The 23355-nt window shown below is 43.5% G+C and overlaps 1 protein-coding gene across 1 annotated transcript in view; it reads left to right on the top strand.

Moving 5' to 3' along the window:
- Window positions 1-14159: 14159 nt before the first annotated feature.
- Window positions 14160-23355, top strand: part of LOC110146310 (potassium voltage-gated channel subfamily KQT member 5-like) — a gene marked incomplete at its 5' end in the record, with an annotated part of 28105 nt that continues 18909 nt past the window's right edge. Inside the window, one exon of the mRNA XM_070463199.1 lies at window positions 14160-14305. Within this exon, the coding sequence (XP_070319300.1) occupies window positions 14160-14305 (146 nt within the window). The remainder of the gene's footprint in view (window positions 14306-23355) is intronic.

Below are 23355 nucleotides of genomic sequence, written 5' to 3'. Positions count from 1 at the left end.
ACCCAGCTTTTCCATCTGCCTTCCTGCTTTCAAAATTATGTGGCTGCTGCCTCCTCTCTTCCTGTTATAGGTTTATGTCTTCTTCAAAAGCATCTTATCACTATACTTTTAATGAGATTTTTAGAGAAGTCAAGATCAGATGTTTGTGTTCATTCTACCATCTTAACCGAGAAGGGAACGTCTGTCTTGTGTGTGTGTGTGTGTGTGTATTTCTTATTGTGTATGAAGATCAGATTTGGAAATTGACGCTAGGCCATGCCAACAGCAAAGTTGTCAGGTCCAGTCAAAGGCCAATCGTATTTTCTCTTTACTGTGAAGTCTTCCATGGAGCTGAAGGTATATATAGCCATTTTCATGGTGTATACAGCCATACTTTTCAGAATGTGATGGTCACGGGATAATCTAGATCTAACTGTTTTTAGGCAGGAAAAAGAAAGTAAGCTGCACCTTCTCTACTAGTGTATTTGAATGTATCTCTTCATTTCTGCTGTGGGTATTACAACTTTAATTTTTGGTCCCAAATTTTCTCCTTCACATACAGAATGTTATAACACCAAAAAATACAACAAACATCAAGCACAACTAAATTATATATTCTCTATCGATATATAATCTTCAATTGCACTAGCAGCATTTGCATCTACTTTGGTAAAAATATATAGGAAAATCCAATTACCTGTTCAAAATATTAAAATTAGTTCTTTAACTAGAATATTGCTTTATAGGACAAGGATAGTTTATTTTGAAACTAATATGTATCAACGGCAACAGATGTGAATGCTGGGGCTTCTTTCAATAAAAGCAACTTTTTTCAAATATTTTCCTAATACTATACAGCCTAGAAAAAAATTTCATGAGAATATGTTCACAAATGGAATAATTTCCTTATAGCATTATATTTTATTTCTATCAGAATTCAGTGAGATGGTGTCCTAATTCTTAATAAAACCTCGCTTCTAAGCTATTTACTCCAAATCTCCTAAGATGCAGAATAGAGTGAACAATAGTCAAAGGACTGAAATCTCCCACTTTGTCCCTGCAGTCCTAACACTGTTCAGCACTGGGTTAAAAGTCACATTTGCAACGAGGATCCAAAGGCACCACATGAATTCTCGTGTGTGTCACTGTAATATATTAACATTCCATTCCCAGAGATTGCTCTTGAAGAGGAAAGTGAGTCAGGTTGGGCTTCTTTGTTATGTGAATATAGAGGATGTGCTCTTGCTTGTTGTACTGGCCGTAAAATTCTTCTGTTATTTACTGATTGTAAATTTATAGACTCAAGAATTTAAAGTGCACCAACAGGTTGCATTTCAACCTAAAATAAAAGCTCAGTATACAGTATTTATTCAACAGATATTTCCTGAGTTCTACCATAGAAGTTATTCATTCTTTTACTTTACACTTACTTTACCTCAAATATTTTTGTGGATCACTGGGAGAAAATCCTATTTTAAAATCCTGTAGCAATTAAATGCTATGAGGAAAACTTGGATTTTTTGTTTTTCACAGTAGGATCTCAAAAGTGTATCTAGTCGTGAGAGTTCATTAAAAATAAAATCCAGAGGTTAGCTGGTGAGCTAAACTTTGAGATCAGTCAAAGTTCAGAGTTGGAGGTATCACTCACCCTGACTGGTCCCCTCAGTAAATACTAGATTGCTTAACCCTGTCCTTCACCGCAGGCTCTTGAGATAACCAGAGAACAAGATTACACTCTAGGCTTCCCAGGTGGCGCCAGTGGTAAAGAGCATGCTTGCCAATGCAGGAGATGTTAGAGACACAGGTTCAATCCCTGGGTAGGGAAGATCCCCTGGAGGAGGGCATGGGAATCCACTGGAGGGAATCCACTCCAGTATTCTTGCCTGGAGAATCCCATGGACAGAGGAGCCTGGCAGGCTACAGTCCATGGGGTCACACAGAGTCAGACACAACTGAAGCAACTTAGCACAGGAAGATAGATAATGAACACAAACTAGTAAATTGTTTAGTATGTTGGAAGGTGATGAGTGCTGTGGGGGGCAGTGGGGGTAAGGTGACTAAGGAGCTACATATGAATGGAGCGGGTAGCAGGAAGCCTTGGGTGAGGTGGTCCAAGTGGTCCTCCTGAAACATGAGGCTAAACAGAGACCTCAGGAACGGGGGAGCTCCCACGACATCTGGAGGGAGCATCCCCAAAGGGAGCCCAGGGTGTGAAGTGCAGGGAGCAACCCCAGCTCTGGAGAAAGCTCTCTGGAGGGAGCTGATGGGAAGGTAGGGGAGAGGCCAGCACTCAGGATCCTGCAGGCCTGGTGAAGCTTTGGACTTTTAGTCTGGAAAAAATCGGGAGATTGGTATGCAGGGAGACGTGATCTCAATTTTCAAAAAACTACTTTACCCTTAGTTACTCTGTGTCTTGACATGTCATCCAACCTTATGGATGTCAACCTGAAAAAAAAAAAAAAACAGGGAAAACAAAGGGATCAAAGAATTGCAATTTGGGTACATATATTCAGGTATGTCCCCCTTCACGGATCATAGCCTTGTGGTGGTGAAGGATCTTCTATAACTCAATGAAGCTATGATCCATGCTATCAGGAGCTACCCAAGACTGAGGGTCATAGTCAGAGTTCTGACAAAACGTAGTCCACTGGAGTAGAGAATGGCAAACCACTCCAGCCTTCTTGCTGCGAGAACCCCATGGGCAGGATTAAAAGGTAAAAGGAAATGACACTGGAAGATGAGCCCCCTCAGGTAGGAAGGTGTCCAGCACGCTACTAGAGGGCAGTTACTAATAGCTCCAGAATGAAGCAGCTGGGCCATAAGCAGAAATGACACTCAGTTGTGGATGTGTCTGGTGGTGAAAGTAAAGTCTGATGCTGTAAAGAACAATATTGCATAGGAACCTGGAATGTTAGGTCCATGAATCAAGGTAAATTGGACATGGTCAAGCAGGAGATGGCAAGAGTGAACATCAACATCTTAGGAATCAGTGAACTAAAATGGACAGGAATGGGCGAATTTAATTCAGATGACCACTATATCTACTACTGTGGACAAGAATCCCTTTGAAGACATGGAGTAGCCCTCATATTAACATAAGAATCTGAAATGCAGTACTTGGGTGCAGTCTCAAAAACAGACAGAATGACTTCGGTTTGCTTCCAAGGCAAACCATTCACAGTAATCCAAGTCTATGCCCCAACCACTGTTGCTGATGAAGCTGAAGGTAACGGGTTCTATGAAGACCTACAAGACCTTCTAGAACTAACACACACAAAAAAAATGTCCTTTTCATCATAGGAGTCTGGACTGCAAAAGTAGGAAGTCAAGAAATACCTGGAGAGGAAAAAAAAAAAAAGAAATACCTGGAGAAAGAGGCAAATTTGGCCTTGGAGTACAAAATGAAGCAGGGCAAAAGCTAACAGAATTTTGTCAAGAGAACACACTAGTCATAGCAAACACCCTTTTTCAACAACACAGGAGATGACTCTACACATGAACTTCACAAAATGGTCAATAATGAAGTCAGATTGATTATATTCTTTGCAGGCAAAGATGGAGAAGCTCTATACAGTCAGCAAAAACAAGACCTGGAGCTGACTGTGGCTCAGATCATGAGCTCCTTATTGCAAAATTCAGGCTTAAATTGAAGAAAGTAGGGAAAACCACTAGGCCATTCAGGTATGACCTAAATCAAATTCCTTATGATTATACAGTGGAGGTGATGAATAGATTCAAAGATTAGATCTGGTAGACAGAGTGCCTGAAGAAATATGGATGGAAGGTCATAACATTGTATAGGAGGCAGTGACCAAAACCATCCCAAAGAATAAGAAATGCAAAATGCTAAAGTGGCTGTCTGAGGAGGCTTTAGAAAGAGCTGAGGAAAGAAAAGAAGTGAAAGGCAGGGGAGGAAGGGAAAGATACCCAATTGAATGCAGAGTCCAGAGAACAGCAAGGAAGATAAGAACGCCTTCTTAATTGAACAATGCAAAGAAATAGAGGAACAAAATAGAATGGGAAAGACTAGAGATCTCTTCAAGAAAAGAAGGGAACATTTCATATAAGGATGGGCACAATAAAAGACAGAAATGGTAAGGACCTAACAGAAGCAGAAGAGATTAAGAAGAGGTGGCAAGAATACACAGAAGAACTATATAAAAATGGTCTTAATGACCTGGATAACCACGATGGTGTGGCCACTCACCTAGAGCCAGACATCCTGGAGTGTGCAGTCAAGTGGGCCTTAGGAAGCATTACTATGACAAAGTTAGTGGAGGTGATGGAATTCCAACTGAGTTACTTCAAATCCTAAAAGATGATGCTGTTAAATTTCTTCACTCAATATGTCAGCAAATTTGGAAAACTCAGCAGTGGCCACAGGACTGGAAAAGGTCAGTTTTCATTCTAATCCCAAAGAAGGGCAATGCCAAAGAATGTTCAAACTACCATACAGTTGTGCTCATTTCACATGCTAGCAAGGTTATGCTCAAAATCCTTCAAGCTAGGCTTCAGCAGTATGTGAACCAAGAACTTCCAGATATACAAACTGGGTTTAGAAAAGGCAGAGGAACCAGAGATCAAATTGCCAACATTCACTGGATCATAGAGAAAGCAAGAGAATTCCAGAAAAACATCTATTTCTGCTTCATTGACTACTCTAAAGCCTTTGACTGTGTGGATCACAACAAACTGGAAAATTCTTAAAAAGATGGGAATATCAGATCATCTTACTTATCTCCTGAGAAACCTGTATGCAGGTCAAGAGGCAACAATTAGAACCAAACATGGAACTGACTGGTTCCAAATCGGGAAAGGAGTATAGTCAAGGCTATATATTGTCACCCTGCTTATTTAACTTATATGCAGAGTACATCATGCAAAATGCCAGGCTGGATGAATCACAAGCTGGAATCAAGATTGCCAGGAGAAATATCAACAACCTCAGATATGCAGATGATACCATTCTAATGGCAGAAAGTGAAGAGGAACTAAAGAGCCTCTTGATGAAGGTGAAAGAGGAGAGTGAAAAAGTTGGCTTAAAACTCAACATTCAAAAAACTAAGATCATGGTATCCAGTCCTATCACTTCATGGCAAATAGAAAGGGGAAAAGTGGAAGCAGTGACAGATTTTATTTTCTTGGGCTCCAAAATCACCACGGACAGTGACTGCAGCCATAAATTTAAAAATGATTGCTCCTTGGAAAGAAAATTATAACAAACCTAGACAGCATATTAAAAAGGAGAGACATCAGTTTGCCAAAAAAAATCTGTACAGTCAAATCCATGGTTTTTCCAGTAGTCATACATGGATGTGAGAGTTGGACCATAAAGAAGGCTGAGCACCAAACAATTAATGCTTTTGAATTGTGGTTCTGGAGAAGACTCTGAGAGACCCTTGGACTGCAAGGAGATAGAACCAGTCAGTCCTAATGGAAATCAACCCTGAATATTCACTGGAAGGACCGATGCTGAAGCTGAAGCTCCAATACGTCAGCCACTTGATGTGAAAAATGGGCTCATTGGAAAAGACTGTGATGCTCGAAAAGACTGAGGCAAAAGGAGAAGGGGGCAGCAGAGAATGAGATGGTTAGATGGCATGGCCAGTTCAATGGACATGAATCTGAGCAAACTTTGGGAAACAGTGAAAGATGGAGAAGCTTGCCATGCTGCAGTCCATGGGATAGCAAAGAGTCAGACATGACTTTACAACTGAGCAGCAGCAAAAATTCAGGTAGAAACACAGGTAGCACTCTGATCACAGGAGACCTGATGAAATTGGGACTTTTAATGAAAAGGAAAAAATAGAAGAAGAAAGATGATGAGGTAGGTTGTTTTTAAGAAGAGTCACTTGGTGCTTACAAGCAAAACTAGATTCACACTCGACTGAATAGTCAAGCCAAACGGCCACAAGGTAAACATTCATTTTCCTAAGTCCCCTCAATGGGTGGTTTTCTCATCCTTGCTGACTTCTTGAGATGCTGGCAGTTCAGCCCAGCTCACCAGGTCAGAAAACAGGACATGAGGCAGTTCCCTCAGGATGGCTGCTCCAGCCCCGTTTTAAAGGTCCCACCTCCATCATTTCTCACAGGGAGCTGCAGCTCCTGCGTCTCTAAAATGAGCACAGTATATCCAATCAGTGTGATATCTTAAAGTACAGGTCATCCTTGTGCACCATCCCATACACAAGGACCCAACAAATGATAGGCCTAAGTCCAGTCCTAAACTCCTACATCCAGACTTTATTGAAGTCAAAAGGAAATGCTTCCCTCACAAAGCAAACATGTCCCTGAGTGTTCTGGGGGTAGCAGGGACCTGGATGAGAAGATACAGGGATGATGGATGCGTAGGGTAAAGAATGTGGTCCATGCCCTCGCAGCTCACTGTCTGCCAAGGAAAGGGGCTTGTTAACAGCAACCTAACAAGAAATATAAGAGTATGTACCCAGAACAGGAGACAGGGCAGAGTCAGTCTTGGGGGTCAGGCTACATTTCCCATATGTTGAAGACTCTTGAAAGGCTCGTTAGTTGGAAAGCTGGATCTGAGGTTTCAAACTCAGCCCTTCTGCCCTCATTCTCTTTGCTTCGGATAACTCAAATTAAATAGGAATTGCTCAACTGCAAACGGGCTTCCCAGGTGGTGCTAGTTGTAAAGAACCTGCCTGCCAATGTGGGAGACACAGGAGACTCCGGTTCAATCCCTGGGTCGGGAAGATCCCCTGGAGGAGGAGATGGCAACCCACTCCAGTATTCTTGCTCTGAAGAATCCCATGGACAGAGGAGCCTGGCGGGCTACAGTCCACAGGGTCACAAAGAGTCTAAGATGACTGAGGTGGCAAAGCAAACTGCAAAATCAAATTCTAGTTTTCAACATGGCACAAAAATTCTATGCATGCTGAAATGTAAGTGATTTATTCTAAGTATTCTGATGTTCTCCTCATTCTTCTCATTTTGAGACGCTCCTTGCTTTTCTGTTGCTCTCTGTATAGAGTCATCTGTCCACTGCAAATTGAGCATCCACAAATTGCTAGTCAAGAAAAAAAAAAAGGGAAGGAGAGTGGGCCATGCAGAGGGTGGCCCTTGGGAGAGCAGCCTCAGGTAATAATGCTCAGACAGTCCCGTGAGGAGCTGTGTGTCATCCGGTGTGGCTGCAACATGAGATGAAACTCCACGTAATAAGATGAGGCTGAATGAGGGCTTTCGAGCTATCAAAACAAAGCTCCCCCTCCATGGCAACCAGCAATTCGACTTCTAATCTGTGCCGAGGAATTGACTTTGACATTAAACATCAGTTGATGCAAAGGAAAAGATCCTAGAGGGGAAGAGGCCAAAATTTAATCAGATTTGCCTGAGTGTTAGAGCTATAAACAAATGTTTCTCATTCTGCATGATTTAATTTAAAATTCAAATTTTTGAAGTTTCTGGAGTAAGCATGTATTACTGTCATAATGAGAGAAAAAAAAGACTATTTGAAAAGGCAAAAGTCTCGGACAAAATGTATATCATCTGGAGTTTTGTTTTGTTTTCTTTTTTATCTGGGTTTCTTATTGGCATCTTGAGGACCTAGCAGCACCCAGCAGAGAATAGAAGAAAGGTTCCCGCAAAGGGCATAGCAAAATAAAATTGTGCCATGGGCATCAGGGCCCAAGTGATTATTCTAAACTAGCTGGATTAAAGGAGATGCTTGTGAATTAGCACATGCCCAAAGTGGAGACTCTAGGATGATATTTAAGGTGTCAGGAAGTGATAGTGGGGAAAAGGTAATCAAAAGACAAGTAGCAAGGAAGGAACCCTTGGCAAATCTATCATAATTCATAACAGGTTGTAGTAAATTAGTTATCACCACCATTGATAGTGGCTATTTTAATGCTTGTTCCTTATAGAGCAGTGGAATAGAATCATTACATGGTCCACTTAAATTTCTGAAGTGTATCATGAACTCGTAGCCCTCACATTTTTACTATAAGAAACATGTTACACTAGTGATTTCCTTTAAACTCTGCAACTTGGGAAGATTTTGTTTTTTTCATTCTGATTGTTTTCCTATTTTTCAAATACTCTTCAAAAACCATATATTATTTTTGTGATGGAAAAAAATCTTTAAATTCTGTAAAGAATTTTAAAAGTGCTGTAAATCACCTCTAATCTCATGCCCTGACACAGCTAATTTCATTTTTACATTTTCACTTATAGCTTGTTTTCTTTATATGTATCACTGTACATAGTTACCATCAACAAGAGGATTTGGTCAAATATTTTAATTTTACTAAACATTTAAGGATACTTTCATACTATCATATACTATTCATAATTATCTTTCTCATAGTTGTGTAGTACATCATCATGGTCAAATACTGTAATTTATGGATTCCTATTTGGGATGTTGAAATTTATATAACTATCTCTCTACAATAGGCAATAATGCAATAAACATTTTTCAGTTCAGTTCAGTTCAGTCGCTCAGGCATGTCCGACTCTTTGTGACCCCGTGGACCGCAGCATCCCAGGCCTTCCTGTCCATCACCAACTCCCGGAGTTTACTCAAACTCGTGTCCATTGAGTCAGCCATCTCATCCTCTGTCATTATTACATTATCTTTATTTTTTGTAATTTTATTTATTTCTGGCTGCCCTGGTTCTTCATCACTACGTGGGCTTTTCTGTAGTTGTGGTGAGTGGGGACTGTCTCACTGCAGTACCTTCCCCTGTTGTGAAGCACAGGCTTCAGTAGCTGGAGCACATGGGCTCAGTAGTTCTGTCTCCCAGGTTCTAGAGCACTGGCTCCATAGGTCTGGCACCTGGGCTAAGTTGCTCTGAGGCATGTGGGATCTTCCCGATCAGGGATCAAACCCATGTCTCCTGAATTGAATTGGCAGGTGGATTCTTTACCACCTGAGCCACCAGGGAAGCCCTGTCTTTATTTTCTTTTTGAAATTATTTTCCAAAGATCATTTCTCTGGTAATAAATTGTAATAAATTATAAGATTGCTGAGTTTAACTTTTTTAAACTCTTCATTGCCATGAAATTTTGTTCTGACTTACATTGTCACTGGCAACATCAAAGTGCGCCAGTGTCACCTCAGTTTTGTTAAATGTTAGTTATTCTTTTGCTCTTCAATAAATATAAGTCCATACTTTCAAGTAATTTTAATTTTTTTTAGTTCTAATTAGGTTGAAATGTTTTCTGGCATTTTTTTGCTACTGGTGGTCTCTGTTGACTGACTTATTTGTATATTTATATTTTTAAGTCCATATCTTCAAATAATTTTAATTTTTTTAGGTCTAAATTAGGTTGAAAAGCTTTCCATCATTTTTTGCTACTGGTGGTCTTTTTTGACTGACTTATTTGTGTGTTTATATTTTGGATTGTGATCTGTTCAAATAGGTTTCCTTGTACATTGTAAATATTAAGCTTTTTTTATAGCTTCCAACCTTTTCCTGATCAGAATTTTCCTTTGCTTTATAATTGACCATTTCAGGTACTAACATTTTCTGCATTCATGACCAAGGCTGTCCGCTGTCTCCTTTATAATTTCTCCTAATGACCAAATATCAAGCCCTTATCATTTCCTCCACTGACGAAACAAATATTTTCTGTTAGGTTTTGATGGTTTGGTCTTATTTTGGTCTCTGGACATAATATAGCTCCTTGTGTGTGAAACTAATGACTGCCTTGAAAGAGAACAGGTCATGGCCTGCAGAGCAGGTTTCAAGGGCTGAAGGGTGGAAAACAGTGGCTGGAATTCAGAACTCGGAGACCTCCAGGCTGGACAAAAAGATGGTGAAACTTGTTCCCAAGTCACCAGTTTGTAAGGGATTTCTTTTTCTGTTTCATGATGTGATCATTTCCTGTTGTCTTGGGAAGCACCCATATTGTCTCAATTATGCGAAATACGCTAGTAGTGCAAGGGGAGGCACGGGGGTGAGTCTGAGTCCAGTGGTGACTAGTCACAAGCCTAGGCTCCAGCTGGGGGACGGGGAGGGCACTGTTCTCCACATCCAGTCACAGATTCCTCGGCGAGCTTTTATAAACTCTCTGAGGCCTGGGTTCCAGCCTGTCCTGGTATTGAGAGTTTTTTTAAGCACTCTCCAGGTGAGTCTAAGGTGCAGCCATGGTTGAAAACCATTGTAATCATTTCATCAGGCAATGCCAAAGAAATCTAATCTGTAAGAGCAGAAGACCAATAGAAGGAACTGGAAACTCCCGGTTCTTTTTTTCACAAACACCTGCTTCTTGATGGCAACATTGATGGTGGGACCGGAAAAATGGTCTTTGGACGTAGCAGAAGTTTCCAGAATGCTCTCTTTACACCTCTCTCTCTTTAGTCTGTAAGGCCCAAGTGGTTCTGTCCAAAAGCTAATGAATACAGTTTCCAAAATATGGGGGAACAGAGTATTTGAAAGTAGATCTTGAACCTGCTAATTAATAGAAGACGAGCAGGTGGGAGAGACAGAAGGTTGTGTTTCCAGCTTCTTCTCCTCCCAGCACAGACGGGACGTGCAGGGGGCAGGCCTTCAAGACACGAGAGGCTCAGCCGCCGGCAGCGGGGCGTGGGGGGCACCTCACTCTGCTGGGGCGTGGCCTTAAGGACGGGGGTTTTCAGATCTGCTCATGTGAGCTCCTGTTCCTATGACCACATTCCCCAGTCGTCAGGGCAGGGGACCAGCGGTGTCGTCAAATGGCTCCAAACCAGCCGTGGATGGAATATCATCCCCCCGCTGCCAATCTAGGGCATCAGAGGTCAGGCAGGGTTTTAATCCTCTGGGAATCATGACAAAGACATTTAATGTGCTCTAAACCTCACTCAAAAGAGTATGTATCTCAAGATACTTACGAATCAGAATGATAACATTCCCCCCCACTTCTGTGGCTTTGAAATAAGGGGGAAATTTTTTAACTCAGCCCTTGCTTCAACACATGCCAGTAAAGATTATTTCCTATTAGCTTGCTCTGACCAAACTTGCAAAAAGGAAAACTTTTTTTTTAAAAGACCAAGCGCTTAATTTATGCCTTGAATAATCAAGTTGTAAGTGGTGTGATGAAATTCCCTAATGAGATGCCTTGGATATAGTGACGCCCACCCTCTGCCCAGCCTGTCCCTAATCAAGACAGAGAGATGCAGGTCTCACCGGGTGCAGGATGGGGGTGGAGAAGGCTGTCAGAGATATTCCCAGTTCCGCTTGCATCCGTTGTGAACCTTATAGTCTCACTCTCTACTTCTGTGCTTATTGTGACAGCACTACCTGCTTTAAAAGTTTCCCATTATACATGTTTCAATGCTGTTCTCTTGAAACATCCCACCCTCGCCTTCTCCCAGAGTCCACAAGTCTGTTCTATACATCTGAGTCTCTTTTTCTGTTTTGCATATAGGGTTATCGTTACCATCTTTCTAAAGTCCATATACATGTGTTAGTATACTGTAATGGTCTTTATCTTTCTGGCTTACTTCGCTCTGTATAATGGGCTCCAGTTTCATGGCCTGGTGCACTGGGAAGACCCAGAGGGATCGGGTGGAGAGGGAGGTGGGAGGGGGGACTGGGATGGGGAATACATGTAAATCCATGGCTAATTCATTTCAATGTATGACAAAAACTACTGTAATGATGTAAAGTAATTAGCCTCCAACTAATAAAAATAAATGGAAAAAAATAAATAAATAAATAAAAATAAAAGTTTCCCATTAACCTCATAATAACGAAAGGACCCTGACTTTTATACCATTTGACTCTCTGGGGGCTTCCCTGGGGGCTCAGTTGGTAAAGAATCTGCCTGCAATGCCGAAGACTTGCAAAGATCTTTATTCCAAATGAGGTCACATGCTAATGTTCTGAGTGAACATGAATTTGGGAGCAAGACATTCCACCCACTACCCCCAATTAAGAGCAGGTTGGGATCAAACTGAAAGAAGAAATGTGGAAAGTTCCTGGAAGGATGTTGTTTAATTTCGGGCATGAAGTTTGTGTGCTAAGAGGGCTGTGCTTATGTGGGTTAATAGGTCAACCAAGCCAACTGGGCCGGCTGCCCTCGAGGTGTCAGAACCAGCCATCGACACAGAGTCAATGGGCGCCTTCTCGTTAAAAGGGTGGCCCTCTTCCACGGAGAGATGCTGAGGGTCCCCCAGCCAGTGGGACAGGCTGTGCCCCCGAGCTCTCCTGAATTTTTCCTGCCTCCACCGCCCCTCTGTGTGAGTCCTGACACTGCTGACGCAATGCAGAGGGCAAGAGTTGGACCATAAAGAAGGCTGAGCGCCAAAGAATTGATGCTTTCAAACTGTGGTGCTGGAGAAGACTCCTGAGAGTCCCTTGGACTGCAAGGAGGTCAAACCAGTCCATCCTAAAGGAAATCAACCCTGAATATTCATTGGAAGGACTGTTGCTGAAGCTGAAGCTCCAATACTTTGGCCACCTGCTGGAAGAACTGACTCATCAGAAAAGACCCTGATGCTGGGAAAAATTGAAGGCAGGAGGAGAAGGTGATGACAGAGGATGATATAGTTGGATGGACATGAGTTTGCTCTAACTTCGGGAGTTGGTGATGGACAGGGAGGCCTGGCATGCTGCAGCTCATGGAGTCACAAAGAGTCAGACACGACTTAAAGACTGAACAACAACAGCTCCACTGACCACTGCTGAGGCCTCGAATGAAGCACTTACCTTCTTGTAGCCTCGATTGCAGTATCTAAAAATCAGGTTTATCATCACCAACTTGTCCAATTGCTGTAAATAAGAAAACTAACACGCGCAGAAATTTTGTCTAAGTGTCTGGCATACGTTTCAGCAAGTGGTTGTTATTGTGATCATTATTGTGAGGTCACGGTTCTGGAGAACCCCCATAGGAAGAAGCTTGGGGGCCAGAAGGCCAGAGGGACCATGAACAAGCTGTGAAGACTCATCTGCATCCTTCCCCCCCACTCCGCTCCTGGCACACAATAAACCAAGTAAACACACAGTGAATCACTGAATTGAATGATGCACCAGCTGAGTTCCAGATGTGAGCACTGCTCCAATAAACGGGCCTGGTACAGCCATTCAGGGCTTACAGCCTGACCTGGATGGCCCATGGCGAAGTCTCCTTCTTCTATGATGCAGCAGATGATCACTGAGCAGAGAAGGTGACAGAAAGCAGTTTTAGTCCCTTGGTGGTGGTGTTCGGTCACTCAGTCGTGTCTGACTCTTTGAGACCCCATGGACTGCAGCACACCAGGCTTCCCTGTCTTTCACTATCTCCTGGAGTTTGCTCAAACTCATGTCCATTGAGTCGGTGATGCCATCCAACCATCTCATCCTTTGTCATCCCCTTCTCCTCCCGCCTTCAGTCTTTTCCAAGCATCAGGGTCTTTTCCAATGAGTCAGCTCTTCGCATCAGGTGGCCAAAGTATTGTAGCTTCAGCTTCAGCATCAGTCCTTCCAATGAATATCCAGGGTTGATTTCCCTTTGGATTGACTGGCTTGATCTTGATGTCCAAGGGACATCTTTATTAATGTCATAAGCCCTGACTGATTTGTGTTTATTGTAACCCTGCTTCCTTTTCCAAACTTTGCAATTAAGCCGAAAGTTGTTCTGCCCAGTTTCTGAGGCACGGACTTTCTTATCCTGTCTGAGATCCTGCTCTCAGCTTCAGTCATGCTGCTGTCAGCTAGCTCTGTCCTGAGCTGTGCGTGTCGAGTAACTGACAGGGAGACAGCGTTCTCGGAGCCAGACGCTCAGCACCCTCGTTCAGGGTGCGGGGCTCCTGGGGTCACGGTGTGGGCGTCAGCCTCCGTCTAGTTGCCAGTTCATTAAATGTCCAAAACCTGCTTTCCTAACTCCAAACAGCTGCTTTTTGAACTCTGGCTATTAGTTTCAAAAGAACCGAGCAAAAGAGCAATATGGTTGAGCACAGATCCATCACCACCGCTGGGAAGGAAGTATGTCGACGGCCCCATGTCCCCTGGCCCAGTTCAGAAGGGTAGTCATGTCAAGTTACGTGAAATGGGTGGGCTTGCAGAAAAAGGAGAAAGGATAATATTGGGGAAAGCAATTGGCAACCTCACACATATGGATTTACAAGCTGAGCCTGTGAGGCCCCCATCCCTATGGAAGCCCAATTGGGGAACGAGTTTTAAATCACCATTCTAATATTGTAATTAGCCTCCAACTAATAAAAATAAATGGAAAAAGAATAAAAATAAAAAATCACCACTGTGCTGTCATCTGACTGGCCCTTTTCTCCTGCAGCTGACACAGCGCTTGGCACCGATGACGTGTATGATGACAAAGGATGCCAGTGTGACGTGTCCGTGGAGGACCTCACGCCACCGCTGAAAACCGTCATTCGGGCAATCAGGTTGGTGACAACGTTTCACAAAATGATTCCAAGACCTCCCACTCATTGTTTCAATCACTGTGTTGCTAAGTTCTCTTTCTTGCCGGTGAAAGTGAAAGTGAAAGTCGCTCAGTCATGTCTGACTCTTTGAGACCCCATGGACTATACAGTCCATGGAATTCTCCAGGCCAGAATACTGGAGTGGGTAGCCTTTCCCTTCTCCAGGGGATCTTCCCAACCCAGGGATCGAACCCAGGTCTCCCACATTGTAGACGGCTTCTTTACCAGCTGAGGCACCAGGGAATCTCCCAGAATAATTTCTTTCTTTCTTTCCTACTATTCATCCACATGCCTATTAAATTGTGAGATATTTTTTCTTAATACAGAACTTGACTGTGTTCAGCATGAGATGTGTTATAAGTGGCGAGTGGAATTTGAAAAGCCAGGCTGGGTTCCAGACAGATCGCATGAGAATTGGCTGATCGTGTGAATCTGTTGCTTTGGTGTATAGATAGAGCTGAATGTTTTAACTTATTTTTATGATTGATGCTTCAATCCCTATTCTGCACTTTGTGTCAAAGAGTCCCTCTTTGTCATTTCAAAGCAGGTTGAGTTCTGAACATGGGGAGCCTGAGTGCTTTCAGGGAGCTGCAACTGTCCTGCCGAAATTTATTTGTAAAGTCTGACCATAATACACATTCTCTCCTGATGGTGGAAAATTGAGAGTGTGTCCAAAGCAACTTGTATCTCCAGAATTCATTCCCACAAACAATCCAGGATCCATACTAAATGAGCTGCTGCTGTTCTGCCCACCCAGTTCAGTCCCTTTGGGAGAATGTGTATCTGTCACGGATGCCGAGTGGCTGGCTGGCTGCAAAAAATGAACGCCTCTGCTCTCTTTGGCTTCTCCTGCCTCTTGCTAGGAAGCCTGGGGAGGGCTGAAACTATCCAACCCAGTGTAGCCACCCAGGTACTTGGTCTGAGCTCAGACGTCAGCGCGATTGATTTTGCATTGCTGGTTTGAGCATCTTGTTAGTCTCTGTACTCTGTGGTCAAGTTTGTCTTGGAGAGTAGAGGTGAGTTACAAAGATTTGGGTATTAGTAAATGTTTGCAGGGACAAAAAACTGTGATATGATGAAAATGTTTGTCCAGAAGGTGCTTAAATTTTACCTGTAGCAACAGCCCACACAGAAGTGAAACTAAGCCTGGCACTTCCCTCCAGAACCTGCAAGCAACTCCCCAGTGGTAGGGCACCTGTGTGTCCTGGGCCTCTTGTTTCTTCATGACCATTCCTGACTTTCCTTGTCTTTCTCAGAGGCCCCTAGTTTGGGCGGTTACGTGCTCACCCTGCCGCCTGGGATCCCAGAAACCTTGGGTAATATTTAACCCAGAAAACCCCAGGATATATAATAAATGCTATCTGCAGCCTCCATTAGATGGATGGAAAGGACCTTTCCTGCACTGCCCATCACTGTAGGCACCAGTCACACGAGGTAATTCACATTTGAATTAATTACAATGGAATAAGGAGCTTCCCGGGGGCACCAGGGGAAAAGAAACTGCCTGCCAATGCAGGAGACACAAGAGACACGGGTTCAATCCCTGGGTTGGGAAGACCCCCGAAGTAGGAAATGGCAGCCCACTCCAGTATTCTTGCCTGGAAAATTCCAAAGACAGGGGAGCCTGGTGGGCTACAGTCCACAGGGCTGCAAAAGGAGCCGGAAGTGACTAAGCCCATGATATAACACAACAGCGGGATAAAATGCAAAACTGAGTTCATCAGTGGTGTGGCCAACACGTAAAGTGCTCAGGGTCCATGTACTGCCATGGCTCCCACGTTGGGCAGAGACACAGTGCATTTCCATCACTGCGGGACATTCTCCAGGACTTGCTGGCCTACAAGTGACCTTGAAATTCTTTCCATCCATCATGACAGCCATCAGAGACCCTTGGTCTAATTTGCAACAAATACAGTAAAATCTTATCTCCAGGGAGCAGATTAAGTTTTCTAAAAGTCATACTTAACCCAATTTGTGTCATTTCCCTAGACCTTCTGAAGCTTTTTGCTTTTGCCTTACAACCTGCACAAAGAATCTTGAGCTGTGAGGGAAAAAAAAAAAGATGAAATGGGTTTATTCTGCCAACTCAGCACCTTAGCAGCAGCTTGCAATTTATTTTGTTCTACCTTGCTCTTACAACCTGACTGATTTTTGAAAAGTTATTTGCAGAATTCCCTTGCTTTTCAGAATTCATTCTTGGTTCTTATTTTTAACAGGACTTTATTATTTACACATCTTTCCTTTTTGTGGATTTCAAAAGCTCTCTGCTTGCTACTTCATAACTCTTCATATGGTGTTTTTCTTCCCTGTTTCCCAATTCTGCTTAGTGGGTTTTTTTCTTTAATCACTTCTGAGTTCCATTTAAAATTGTTTGCTTCTATAGAAACATAATAGCTACACTCAATAACTTAATTGGAAATCTTTGACTTATGATAGAACTTTTAATATCAAAGAATTAAAGAACTAACCAATGCAGTCAGCAGTTCTGAAAAGGAGTCTGCAAGTAAAAGTTCCTAAATCATATGCAAAAGTGTCCTTTTCCTGAGCTTAATTATATAACAAACTGAACATCAATTGACTGGAATGTTTTTGCTAGAACACGCCTACCACCCACAGCTCACCTGAAATAGGATTTTATATGTATGTTACTGACTGCAAGTGCGAACCATCTCTTATTCATCTCAGAAATGGCGACTCTGTTTTTGGCATTTTCCTTGTTTTCTTTTGGTTGTTTGATTATTTAACATAACAACTTGAACATGCCCTTTGTTTTCCAGTAGCTCTAATAATAATAGTTTTCCTAAGAGACAAATTAAAATTAAAATGTGTAACAAAAAATATGTATTCCACTGCAAGGATGACAGCATGTAAAATAGTATGATTACATTCACAAAGAGTTAAGTAGGCATTCTTATTTTCAGTTATTAGTATTTATTAAGTCTCTGACATTTTCTAGTTATTTTTTAAAATAAACATTCTCAGGCAATAAAATGATTAAGGTCACTCTCCAAATTCATCTGGATTCCATTCCTGATGAATCTGAGATTCTTCATGTCTCATCACAGCAAGAATTCAGTGAGAGACAAAGTGATAGGTAAGAAAGTGAAGTCGTTCAGTCGTGTCTGACTCTTTGTGACCCCATGGACTGTAGCCTACCAGACTCCTCTGTCCATGGGATTTTCCAGGCAAGAGTACTGGAGTGGGTTGCCATTCCCTTCTCCAGGGGATCTTCCCAACCCAGGGGTCGAACCCAGGTCTCCTGCATTGCAAGCAGACGCTTTACCATCTGAGCCACCAGGGAAGTCTAGGTAAGAAAGGTAAGAAACTGATTTATTTAGCGAGAACCACAGTGCACAAATAGAGGGTCGGCCATCTCAAAAGGGGAGAGGCCCTGAAACATGGGGTGGTTAGCTTTAATGAGCTGAGTAATTTCATAGGCTCATGAGCAGGAGCCTATGGGCTATTTATTCCAACTGTTTTGGGGAAGGGGCAGAGATTTCCAGGAATTGGGCCACCATGCACATTTTGCTCTTTGATGGTCGACCTCAGAACTCTTGTGGTGCCTGGGGGTGTGTCACTTAGCTAATATATTACAGTAAGCGTATAGTGAGGCTTTAAGTTCTCTGGAAGTCGAATCTTCCACCATCTTGGACCCAGTTGGTTCTAACCAGTTTTAGTCAAGCCCTATGGCCATAGCTTCCCTGTGGCTCAGATGGTAAAGAATCTGCCTGCGATGCAGGAGACCCAGGTTCTATCCCTGGGTTGGGAAGATCCCCTGGAGAAGGAAATGGCAACCCACTCCAGTATTCTTGCCCAGAGAATCCCATGGACAGAGGAGCTTGATGGGCTACAGTCCATGGGATTGCAAAGAGTTGGACACGACTCAGTGACTAACACTTTAGAAAGAATGGTCATGTCATTCTTTTAAAGGTCATGCCCTGCCTCTTTTCTCCTGTTTCAATTCCATTACCTAAATGCACTTGGAGACTTTTTTTTTAATGAATGACATCATTTTTTATAGTAGTGAACAGCAGCTATTCTTAGACCTTTCCAAGCTATGCCTTAAAAGACAGAAAAATACTTTGTTTAGTTCCTCCAGGCTTGCCACAGAGTTTTTTCAAAATATTTTTAGTTGGAGTGCATGAGGTTGTTGGAAATGTGTTTTCAAACTCATCTCTGGGAGGGAAGACTGAACTTATTTTTAACAAAAGTTCTGTATCTTGTTAATGATTTTAATTCAAACACTGTTAAGTTTCTTTGCATCCACTCATATAAATTAATTTCCAAATAGAAAAATGAAATTAGCAGGGAAGTAAACAGATGACAAGAAAATTGATAAACTCTTGAAAATACTACACACTCCCTTCTCATTGTACAGTTGACCCTTGATCACTGCAGAGTCAGGGGTGCCAACTCCCTATGTAGTTGAAAATCTGCATGTAACTTACATGACGTCCCACAAACTTAACTACCAATAGCCTGCTCTTCACCAGAAGGCTTCCCTATCTATAACATAAACAGTCAATTAACACATATTTTGTACATATAACACATACAGTATTTTTACCAAAAATCCAGCTAGAGAAAAGAAAATGTTATTAAGAAAATCACAAAGAAGAGGGAATACATTTACAGTACTAAGCTGTATTATAAGTATGTTTGCAGATGAATCATCTCCCCGTACCTACAATATTGTCTCACTCAAAACACTGGAGATGTTATATGTATTACTAACACTGAACATCCAAAATGAAAAGATAATGTGAGAAAACAATTCATATTTATTTATATTTATTTACAGGTAAAATAATTCATGCATTGATAATGAAGCAGCAATATGATTGCTTCATGGTAGCTTACCTTATACACTAATGAATGACTCATTATTAAAATTTTTAGGGCACATAGCACAGTCAGGTTCATAACACAGTATTGAAACACTATGAGATTAAAAAAAAAAAACTTCCCTGTGCTTGTAAGCTGATATGCAGTTTCTCCAATTATGAGAGAGAGGCATACTGTACAGTTTTGCAGTTCTTTGAAAGTGAAGTTATAAAACAGTAAGAAAGCTAACATGTTATTAATTTTATATTAAATATCACTCACGTCTAGGTAAAGATAGATCGTGCTGCGCTTAGTCACTCAGTCATGTCTGACTCTTTGTGACCCCATGGACTGTAGCCCACCAGGCTCCTCTGTCCATGGGAATTCTCCAGGCAAGAATACTGGAATGGGTTGCCATGCCCTCCTCCAGAGGATCTTCCCAACCCAGGGATCGAACCCAGGTCTCCTGCATTGCAGGCGGATTCTTTACTGCCTGAGCCACCAGGGAAGCCCCAGAATACCAGAGTAGGTAAACTCTCCCTTCTCCAGGGGATCTTCCCGACCCAGGGATTGAACCAGGGTCTCCTGCACTGCAGGCAGATTCTTTACCAGCTGAGCTACCAGGGGAAGCCCCAAAGATAGATTAATATTTAACATATGTTTTATGCATTCATGACATACCTAACTTTTTCTTAATTTTTTCAGTATCTTTAGCTATGTGATTCATCTGAGTTTTTTCGAATTGTCACACATCTCAAAAAAATTTTCCAATATATGTATTTGGAAAAAAAAATCCACATATAAAGGAACCCAAGCAGTTCAAGCCCATGTTGGTCAAGGGTCCCCTGTATTATGGTATATCCACGTTCTAGGGCTGCCATAGCAGAACACCACCTTCCCAGGGGCTTAAGCACCAGAGCTCCATTCTCTCACAGTTCTAGAGGCTTGAAGTCCAAGATCAAAGCCCCCTCAGGGCTGGTTTCTTCTGAAGCCTCTCTCCTTGGCCTCAGACGGCCACCTCCTCATTGTATCCTATGCCGTCTTCCCTCTGTATGTGTCTGCATCCAAATCTCCCTTTATAAAGACAGCAGTTAGAGTGGGTTTGGGTCTCCGCTAACATCTCATATTAACTTATCCACATCTTTAAAGACCCTGTCCCCAAACACAGCCACATTCTGAGGCCCTGGGCTTTGATACAGAATCTGGGGGGTAGGGAGGCAGACACAATTCAGCCCATGACACGGGGTAAGACACCAGTTTTTCTATCACTGCTCAAAAAGTATTTTCTCAAGCACAATATCAAAATTTTCAGAGTAAAAATAAACCCATTAAGTACCTGGATATTCCTCGCAACATCAGACATCTGGAAGTATCTGAGCACGTCCCTGGCTCACCTTGCAGGCTTGCACTGGCTCTGTGTAAACACTGCGTAAGTGTGAGTCTGAGGCCAGTTTTCACCCCCAAATCAAGATATGCTCATCAGACGGTGAAGAATCTGCCTACAGTGCAGGAGACCAAGGTTCGATCCCTGGGTTGGGAAGATCCCCTAGAGAAGGGAATAATGGAAATCCACTCCAGTATTCTTGCCTGGAGAATTCTGTGGACAAGAAGAGACTGGTGGGCTACAGTCCTGGGTGGCTGGGCAACAGCTTGGTCTGTTAGAACCTTGAGAGGCAGCTCTTGCCTGCTTCTCACGGTATTTTTTTCATAGAATCACCACATCTAGAATTAAGGCCGCTCCTAATGAGATCCTCAGCACCTGTGGTTCTTATTTACATAACCATGTTTTCTGTCCGTCGTCAAGAAGTGCATCAGAATTACAGTGCAGCCTGTTCTCCTTGTGAGGAGAACCAAAACAAGGCAGAGATCACCCATTGTGCGGAGGAGAGACGGCCGGCAGTGGGGTGGGTCGTGATCTCAACAGCGCCTCGCACACTGTCTCCCGAAGACGTGACCTCTTATTTCCTGGATGGAACCAGCCTTCCAGATAATTAGATGATAAATGAGGTCTGAGGTAAAAACTCCAAGACTCTTTTTATAATGTGCATTTTTTAATTGAAGTATAGTTGATTTACATGTTGTATTAATTTCTGCTGTATAGCACAGTGACTCACCTATATAGATCCACTCTTTTCCACATTCTTTTCCATTATGGTTTATCACAGGACATTGAATATAGTTCCCTGTGCTGTACAGTAGGACCTTACTATTTATTCATGCTGTATATAGTAGTGACAGCCTTTATTTTCCTGGGCTCCAAAATCACTGCAGACGGTGACTGCAGCCATGAAATTAAAAGGCACTTTCTCTTTGGAAGAAAAGCTATGACCAACCTAGACAGCATATTAAAAAGCAGAGACATCACTTTGCCAACAAAGGTTCATATAGTCAAAGCTGTGGTTTTTCCAGTAGTCATGTACGGATGTGAGAGTTGGACCACAAAGAAGGCTGAATGCTAAAGAACTGATGCTTTCTGTGGTGCTGGGAAAAACTCTTAAGAGAGCGATCAAACCAGTCAATCCTAAAGGAAATCAACCCTGAAATTCAATAGAAGGACTGATGCTGAAGCTGAAGCTCCAATACTTTAGCCACCTGATTCCAACAGCCAATTCATTGGAAGAGACCATGATGCTGGGAACATTAGAAGGCAGAAGGGGACAACTAAAGATAAGGTGGTTGGATGGCATCACCGACTCTCTGGACTTGAGTTTGAACAAACTCCTGTAGATAGTGAAGGACAAGGAAGCCTGGCATGCTGGCCATGGGGTCACAAAGAGTTGGACACTGTTGAGTGACTGAACAACAAAATATAATAGTTTGCATCTGCTAACCCCAAACTCCCCGTCCTTAGTTGAAACTGCACCCTGACTTTACCAGGCCCCACAGGTTAATTCTCCCCTCTCCCCCCTCCCCTGGCCCTAGGGCTACTCAGGAAGGTGGTCCAGGAAAGCAGCCACTGTGCCACCTGGGGCAACCCGCATCACCTCCCTGTGACTTCCCCTCCTCATGAGTGACTTGGGTCTGGGACAGTGCTGACCCTCGTGATGGTGAGGATCACATGGGTTCCCACCAGCAGGGCTCTGGGCACTGGGCCAACATCCTAACCCCGGGGGTCTGGGCTCCCTGGGGACCAGCCCACCTTTCTGCTCAGGCCAGACCGCCTCCTCTGGGAGCTCCCCCTGCTGGGTCAAGGCTGCCTGCTGTGTGAAAGAAACCCTGCTTTTCCCCATCTGCGGTCCGCCTGCTCCCACTTCCCTAGGTCCCTTCTGTTTCCCTTTAAAGTTACTCCCCGAGCCATGAGCTCCTCGGGGTGCTGTGCAGCCCCCCGAAGGCCCCCTCCCAGAGTCCAGGACACAATTATCCTCCGCCTCCTCCACCCACACAAACCTCCGGACACACCGAAATAGTCACTTTCTCCTCGACGTGGTACAATAGTAAGGAGGAAGATCGCCTACAGAGAGCCGTGAGGGGCTGACGTGGGGTCCCGGAGTGTGTGTCTGGGCGACTGCCGCGACAAAGAGCTCGGAAGGACATGATGCAGGGAGGGGAGGCCAGACCAGAGGAGCAGGAGGCATCCAGTGCGCAGGAAGGCGAGGGGCGTCCGCATGCAGAGGTGACCGTCCTGAGTGACGCATCATCCCAGCACATGGGAGAGGCACTCTGACTGCAGCGGGGAAACAGGCTGCAAAGAAGGGGCGCTGGTTGTTACAGGGCTTCCCATGTGGCACAGTCCTAACCCAAGCAGGAGACGCAAGAGACGCCCATTCTGATCCCGGGGTCAGGAAGATCTCCTGGAGTAGGAAATAGCAACCTGCTCCAGTATTTTGCCTGGGGAAAAAAAAAAAATCCCATGGACAGAGGAGCCTGGTGAGCTACAGTCCATGGGGTCACAAAAAGTCAGACACAGCTGAGCGACAGCACACACTCTTTGTTACAAACCCCGGGGCTTGGGGGGCGGAGCCACGCAGTCTCAGTGAAAAGAAGGGAGGGTGGAGGCCCAGGCGCTTCCGATGCAAGGGATAAAGGGAGATCAGGGCTCTGTAATGCAAACAGTAATGGGAGACCGGATGTTTAGTGGTTGAAGAGGAGGGAATGGAGCGGGAGGAATCCATGAGATGCCCTGATGCTGAGTCAGGGGCAGCTGGGAGTCGGGGAGAGGGGTGGGGCACATGGTTGCAAGTGTCTTT

The sequence above is a fragment of the Odocoileus virginianus genome, unplaced genomic scaffold (assembly GCF_023699985.2).
Source record: "Odocoileus virginianus isolate 20LAN1187 ecotype Illinois unplaced genomic scaffold, Ovbor_1.2 Unplaced_Scaffold_41, whole genome shotgun sequence".
NCBI lineage: Eukaryota > Metazoa > Chordata > Mammalia > Artiodactyla > Cervidae > Odocoileus > Odocoileus virginianus.
The sequence above is the reverse complement of the archived record's forward strand: the minus strand, read 5'-3'. Positions and strand labels throughout refer to the sequence as shown.